The 8338-nt window shown below is 31.9% G+C and overlaps 1 protein-coding gene across 3 annotated transcripts in view; it reads right to left on the bottom strand.

The window, feature by feature from the left end:
- Positions 1 to 1018: 1018 nt before the first annotated feature.
- Positions 1019 to 8338, bottom strand: part of LOC129961694 (zinc finger protein basonuclin-2-like) — a 307167-nt gene continuing 299847 nt past the window's right edge. For all 3 annotated transcript variants that reach the window (XM_056075235.1, XM_056075234.1, XM_056075236.1), the window contains one exon: positions 1019 to 5347. In XM_056075235.1, coding sequence (XP_055931210.1) covers positions 2024 to 5347 — 3324 coding nt within the window. In that variant the 3' untranslated portion in view covers positions 1019 to 2023. The remainder of the gene's footprint in view (positions 5348 to 8338) is intronic.

Here is an 8338-nt window from a genome sequence, read left to right as displayed (position 1 = left end):
TAAAAGTATTTATTATTTAAATTGTAAAAAATAAATTGAAAATTCAATTTATTTTTGACATGTTTGTAATATTAGCTCAAGTATAAATTGGTCAAAAGACGTATAATTTGTTCGTACATTCGTGCTTATGATTGAATGAAACAATTTCAAATTTTAAGAAACTTTAAATCTCACCAAAAAAATTATACTCTGATTTCTCTACAAATGATTTTAATAAATACATTTAAAATATCTTGAAAAGATTGGTTCACAGCTCACAAAATATGAAATAATTAATGTTTATACAAACTCTCCAATGAAAAATTGTTTTATTGATTCTGGACAAAAAGAACACTTCTATATTTTCATAATATATAAATGTTTCTGTTGAATTTTGGAATTGATTTTTATAGAGCCTACTTAATAGGAAGAAACAGGATATTATTATTGCATTCAATGTACCTCATTTGCACAAGATTGAGTAGGAATCTCACCAAGAGATTCCAATGAAACTGAATAAAATTTAAAAAATAATTTTTATTCTTGAGTTTTGTCTGAAGATCTAATAAATATTGAATTATATTTTTATCCCTATCTATCTCATTCCACTTAAGAAATTATTTGAAAATGTTATTTAAATATGGTAACAATGTTTTTTCTTGAAATATGCTTTAGCTAAATTTCGTATTGCTGCGAAAATTTTATTAAATTCTAGTTTTATAAACAATACTTTTATAAAGAAATTTGCAAATTGGTTGACTCAACCAATACATGAATTAAATTCGTTAAAACAGCATTGTTAAACAGAAATTATATTAAAATATTCAACGTTTTAATTTATTTATTTTTATTCTGAGAGCAATAATCAATATTTTTAATACAATGCTACTATTTTTTTATTTCTGTTACTTCAATGCTTCTAAAAATTTCTATTATGTATGAAAAGAAATACGCAAATATAGAAAACACAATAACTACTTTTAAGTACTTTTATTGCAGTACACAAATGAAAATAAACTGTAACAATAATTAGCGAAAATCGGGTTTTATATTACAAATGGGAAATACAATAACTTAAACGTTACGCATGACAGAATTACACAGCTGATTTCATTTTCAGAAACACAAGTAAGGACAACGCGGCAAAAGTATAATGTATATGAAAATTTATTGCACCTTCAACAAAACAATGGAGAAGACCCAGTTTGTACTCAAAGATGGCAAACCGATGTCTCTAGTGGACATCGGATAATGAATGCCATCTTTTTGAAAAAAATTCATATTTTGAAAGCTAAAGGCATCAATACTCCCTGGTATTTGCCAAAAATGTTTATCTTAATCATAAATAAATTTGGCATGCTATTTGTTGTTGGCACATTTTCTGTTCAACAATAGCTGATACGCTGGGCATGATCATACCATGCAGTTTCTTTAAAAAAAATGAGCTTTCCTTAGTATCTAGCAACTATACACATAAAATAGGATAAAGTGGTTTTATCAACAATGGTTTTAATCCTGAATAATCCATTCTATATACAAATTTCTATACATATTTATGAACATAGCTTACAAATCAAATTTTTTGATAGCAGCATTTTCTAAACTTACACAAATATATGTAACCAGTAAATGATAGGGCCTGCCGTATCAATACATTACAAAAGAAACTAAAAATACAATTACGATGAAGTGCGTTGTTGGCACAAATCATGTAGTCTGATGGCGGCTAAAAATCTTCAATAAAAAAAATTGATACACTTTTTAGAAATTAAATAATTCTTTAATATAACAATTTTGATCATGGTTTAAAACACCAATGTTTTCCTTGCTTTTTAGAAGGTTTTGAACTTACATTAACAAAGTAACATGTGCGTAAATTAAAATCAAAATATATCAATATTTTTCTTAAAGTACTTGCACTCATGTCCTTTAAAATTCATTAATGATCATGAAGCATGAAAAACAAAAAGCTCTACGTTGGCACATAACAAGTTTCAAAATAATCTATCCGTTAAATTCCAGATAAAATTATCTTCTTATAACGCTATGTAGCATCTATGTTCTTCTCTTTGTGAATATTATCACTATGATTGTTTCGAGACTGCCTCGAAAGGAACACTTTATTGCAACCATTCATTGAACAATGTAAAAGAACTTGTGTGTGGCTCTTTTCATAATGTTCTCTTAACACTACAGCTTCGTGGAATTTCTTTTCACATATTGTACAGGCAAATCTACCATCCGAATCTGGAAGCAGATCCTCCTCTAATTTAACAGCAGGAAAATGTCCAGAACTTTCTCTGGGAGAGCCTCGAAGAGAAGGTCCTGGAGAAGAAGGATTGCTGATGGAACTTACCGAACTGTTTCGACCACTATTTTGCTCATGATGATATCGTGTATTGTTTTCATTTTTATAATTTGCCACTGTTGTAGCCGGTGGGAGAAATGCGGGGTGAAATCCAGGCATGGCACCAGGCAAATGGGAGAACGGCGAAGCACCCAAAAAAGGACTTCCAGCACCTTCTGCAGACAAGCGATTATGATAAATATCAGCAAAACTCAAAGGTAGAGAATTATGATCATAGAGACGAGAGAAAAGATCTCCTCTGTAAGCATCTGGATGAAAAGGGTACATTGTCCCACTCTTGTCGAAATAGCTTCCAGTCCCCCTTTCCGAAGTGGTAGATAAAAGCTTTCGGTGCAAATTTAAATTAGCGCTGTGACGATCGCGACTGCGCTTTGATGGAAATGAAGCATTGCACCCTTCCACTGTGCATTTATGCATTAGTTTTAAATGCACGTTCTGGTAATGAGTTTTAACTCCAAAATGGTTTTGAAATATTTTACCACAAGCAGTACATCTTCGAGGATTTTCTTTGTCAACAGGAATTTCAACTGTTCCAACCATAGAAGCATCTCTGAAAACAGGAACCATGCCCATTTGTTGATCCGACATGGAATTTTCTGTATCACTGTTGTTTAAATGACAATTGGAAGTTAGGGGTGGTGGATGAGAACTACTGATTAATGAAGGCATCATCTCCATTCCTGGAGATTCTACACGATTTGGTGCAGTCGTCGTCGTCACTGATCCTAATCCGAGTCCAGGAGCATGGTAAGAAACTCCACTTGATACATTTGTACCTCGTTGGTTAAAATTTACTCTGTTGTTAACATTCATCATGTTTGTAAAAGCTCCCAAAGAAAGCGATTCCAAATGTCTTAACGGATTCTCATTAATATCGTCGTTTTCTTTCATTTGATTCATGGAAATCTCATTTCTAAATTTGTCTAAATCAGACATGGAAAAACCATTATATCTTTCATGTCCATGGTAGTTCTTTTCTACACTATTTTTGGGAGTCGAAGTTTGGGCAGTAGTAACAACAACAGAGGACATGGGGGGCGTTTCTGATTTACTAGAAGTTTTAACATCGCGTCTTTTATCTTTTCCATTTTCTGAATTATCATCAATATCGTCCAATTCATTAATTGAATCTGAACCATCAGAAGTCAAGTAATCAGATTTAGAGTCTAGCAATCCGTTGTCATCATTGTCTTGATCGATATACGTATCACTGGAAGAATCGTCTGAAGATGCAAACTGCAAATCATCATCACTAGTAGTAGGGCATTTAGTAGGATTTAGACTTTTACGCTTCCGGACACCTTTCTCAGATGAGAGAAAACGATCTTTTTCATCCATCTGATGCTTAGTTTCTGTATGGCTGGCGTTATTAGTATTTTGTTTTGCAGATTCACAACTTGCTGTTTGGACCTCGTCAGTTTCATGTTTTTCTTTATCTTCATTAACTCGGTGTGGTTGAAAAGGCACAGATGATGTTTCTGAACCTGTTATGCGAAGATCTTTTATATCATTTAAATTATTCAAATGAATGTCTTTATTGTTCGCGTCTCTTTCAGAATCGCGACAGTCTTCTTTCACGCAAATATCACTTTCGAGTTTTCGGCGCTCTTCTTTCATGCTCAAATCTATTCCTTCATCTCCACGATTATTCATGATATTTTCTTCCAGTCGAAATTTTTTTGTCAAAGGTAAAGGAACATCATCTTCTGTATTTGATAAAGGATTCCGTTTTTCTGCTGATGACCCATCACTTTTAACATCCGAAAGGGAACTTCTTCGGGGAGTCACAGGTCTACGATCAATTTCTGAACCAGAACTACTATCACCGTCATGTGGACCTGATGAATAGGAAGATATCATACCATTAGCGAAGTCTAAAATTCCACTAGGTGGGATTATAGGATAAGGATTGGCAGCTCTGCCATCATGAGGATTAATCTTTCTTCGATAGTTAGGTGTATGAAGCTTTGGATTAGGATTAGCGCTATGTCTATTCCTACTTCTGCGAGAGCTAAACATCATATTACATCCTTCTACTGTACATTTATGCATCTCTCTTAGATGCACAGCGCTAAAATGAATTTTTAGAGCGCCTTTGTCACAAAATGTTTTCAAACAAACGTGACATTGTACTCTTTTTTTTCCTGTAGCGGGATTGGTAGACAAAGTAGCCAAAACAGTGGGATTCCACCTCCTCTTCATAGGATTAGCGGATTTTCTTAAATGTCTCACTTTTTTAGCAGCATACACAGAATCCATGTAACTTGTGGTTAAAGAAGATCGTGTTAAATTGATGGCAGTATTGCTTGCATCTTCATCCTCCCCTTCAGAACAATACACACCATCATCATTGCCACTACGTTCTGAACTAGCAGTAGTATAGGTGGACGAGTTATTTGTGCTTGAAACATTAGTTAGACTAGAGGTCGAAAAGGACATATGTGGGACGGAGGTTGTGGGAGAAGTAACAGAATTCATTCCATATAGAGAAGCAGTTACTGAAGCTTGTCTATCTACATTTTCACTCTTTGGCAAATCGGGACTACTTTTATCCTGACGAAAGTCATAAGGTTGCATGTTTTGCAATTTATTGAGGGGAGACAAAGCAATAGGGCTCGTACAATTGATTGGAGAAGTTATAGTAGGGGATGCTGAATGGGTCGAGTTCACACTGGATGACAAATGCCTAAATGAAGGTTTGCTTCCAAGCAGTGGCAGGGATTGGGTTGAGCCCCCCATGTGACTGTATATATGACTGCTGTGCTGCTTGAAAAGGGAACTTCCAACAACGCCTCTGTTTGTCCTTTCGATGAACTTTTTAATATCCGATTCAGTTCTAGGAGGTTGAATCACAAAATCCGATCGTTCGCTGCTTTCCTGAAGCAACAACTGCTGGGCAATTGTTTTTGTCTCGCCGAAACGTAGGAACTGTTGAAGAATTAAAGGCTCCTCTTCTCTAGAAGCTAACAACCAACGATCCAAAACTGCACCAGACGGATCCTGTAAATGAATGTAAAGTCAAATAAATCCTAAAAACGTGGATAATAATAAAATACAATAATAGTACAATCAATTAAATCGGATATGTAATAAACTATATAAATAATAACTAATACTTTAGATACTACTTAAATCACTCTAATATTTTATTTTTATTTATTAAGATGTCTCTAGAGAATGGAAATCAATAAAATGCAGCAAGTAGTGCCCTGAAAATTCTTTCCAATGTGGAAATGAAGAATCACGAAATAAAAATTGGCATAAATTCAAATATAAATTATAAAAAGATTAATAATTTCACTCTGGTTAGCTTCTTAACACAACTGAAAAGTATAATTGAAAAATCAGATTAAAAAATATAACTGCATTACATAGTTGAATGTAATATTAAATATAAAATAAATAAAATTGACTAAATTCGGTCATTTATCATATTTCAGATTACATTACACTATCAACTATTGAAATTTTAAGTGTTCAAAACGATTATCATCTCTTTATGATAAAAAAAAAATATCCAAAAACATAAACGATTGCATTTTTAAAAAAATGAAACTAATATATGTATCTGCTGCCTTTGCTTAAACTGCACGCCATCATCTTCCAAAACAAAAGACCAAATGAACCAATATTTTGTTTTTTTCTTTTTGTACATAATATCACTGGCATCATTGAGAAACGTATTCTTAAAATTACTTTCCTACAATTTTCATAGTTTTTCAAGAGCATCCTTTTAAGAGATTTATCAACTTTTAACTAAATCATATGCCAACAATATCCTACATCATTCGCCCTAAAGCAATAATCCTAAATTTCTAATAGATGGCGCCACATTAACAATTAAACCTACTATTTAATATTAGTTTACGAGATCCGATTAAGAAACTCCGATATGGTCTGTGTCATTATAAGAAAAGGTGATTGATTGCCTCAAAACAAACGATACAGAAAAATTACATAATATAATGAACATGAACAAAATAAGGAATAAAGTACATTTATATAAATAAATAAATAACAAAAGATAAATTAAAATTATAAAACAATTATAAATAATCATAAAATTTATTTTAATTAAAACTACTTTATTTAAAAACTATTAAATAAAATTACTTTATTTATTTAAAATTACTTTTTTCTATTAGCTTTTTTTTTTACTTTTCAAAATTAATCATCATCATCTGCTGTATATGCATTTCTACTTCGTTTTTTACTATATGTATTTTCTTTATTTAATTATGATTTTTAATTCCTTTCACTTTATTAATTTCGTATTTTTTTATTTTATTTATTTATTTATTTTTGTTTGTTAATTGTCGTTATTAGTTTACGAAGTATCACAATTTTCTGCAAAAATTTATTCGTGAAATTTTGAAATTACGTTGCAAGTTAAATAAAATACTATCCCTGACCAAAAATATGGTAAGCACTTTAAATAACATTAAAGGTTAAGGGAATAAGTAAATGAGTAATCAAGTAGCTTGTTTCCATTAAGTAATAAAATACTTGATAATAAACAACCATTTGAATTTAATTAAACCACAATTTGAACAGTCGTTGACAGAAACACAAAGGAAAAACAGCATGTTTGATGCTTTATTCAAATAGCATAAATAAGGGCAAATAAATCGAAAACTAGTATTTCTACTTTATTCAAAAAATCACTATCAAAGCCCTTTTTGGAAGCCACATAAACCAATAAAATTTAACTTCAACTTATTAAGCATATACATGCTTGCATATTTCCTTGCATTCCAAATATGCATGCTCATATGCATATTTGGCGTTCCTTTTAAATAGCGCAATAAACTTTAATATAAATTAACTATTTAAATAAAAGAATCACTGATAAAGTTTGAATTTTCATGTAGCAAAAGTCAGTAAAGACATTCTTCAAGTCACAAATTTTGAACGGGGGGATTAAGGAGATGTATTTTGTATAAAGAAAAATGACAAGCACTGTATTTATTAATACACGAATTTGATTAAAGTACTGTTATACTGCAGAGATAGTGTAATAAAGCAAAACTTTAATTAAAATAACAATAAGATTCTTCATATAAATAAGACGAAACTTCATCGTTAGGGGCAGTTAATTGGGAATTATAATATTTTCGGGAAGAACTAGAACATAAGAACTCCCTTCAAATGCATATACTTTTATTTATGTCTACAATCAATAAACTTAGTTCATAAATAGAATAATAGAATAATTCAAATAAAAATTATTTCGAATTGTGTGTATATAGGCACACAACATATTTTTGGACGGAAGTAGTAATAAACTAAGACACTGAAAAACTGACAATTTAAATTTAAACAAGTTGTTTCTGTTTGGAAAAACTGGTAGCGACGTTTTGGAGGAGGGAAAAAAGGAAACAGGATGTTTAATCCATCCCAGCTACTGATGACCCTCTCCGCAGACTGTGGCACGGGATGACAAAGTGCCTGTTTACGGAGAAGCACCGATCTGTTTATACGAAGCCCTGTACTCGTCATCGGACTAAAAACGGTGTTTATTTGCCGAGCACTGGAGATGGAGAACAGACAGAAGCACACGTGTCTCTTCCACCCTCAGTGTCGTTTGCACTCCCTTCTATTTCCAAGCACACATGGTCTTTTGACAAAGATACTGCCAATTCCAAGGACATCTGCGAAAAATGTAGAACAGTTGCTGGTATATCACCGAACACATTTCATTTCTGGAATGATTCGCAATACGAATTAGTTAAAACAGATCAGCTGCGGAAACTTGTTTTTTATTCTTTATTCTCTCTGTGTTTTACTATCTTATCTTTTTTTTTTTTTTTGAAGGGGATTTATAGGCAATTAAAATTTGTGAATAATAAATGTAAATTTATTCTTTTTTTTTTATTTCCAGATACGTGTTTGATATATTTAATGGTATCAGATGTTTTAGTAAAAAAATAAAAGGAAGTCGAAGCAGAAATCTAACAGTGGAACAAAATCTGAATATTTTTTGATAAAGAC

This window comes from Argiope bruennichi, chromosome 2 (assembly GCF_947563725.1).
Source record: "Argiope bruennichi chromosome 2, qqArgBrue1.1, whole genome shotgun sequence".
NCBI lineage: Eukaryota > Metazoa > Arthropoda > Arachnida > Araneae > Araneidae > Argiope > Argiope bruennichi.
This window is presented reverse-complemented; position numbering and strand designations above follow the sequence as displayed.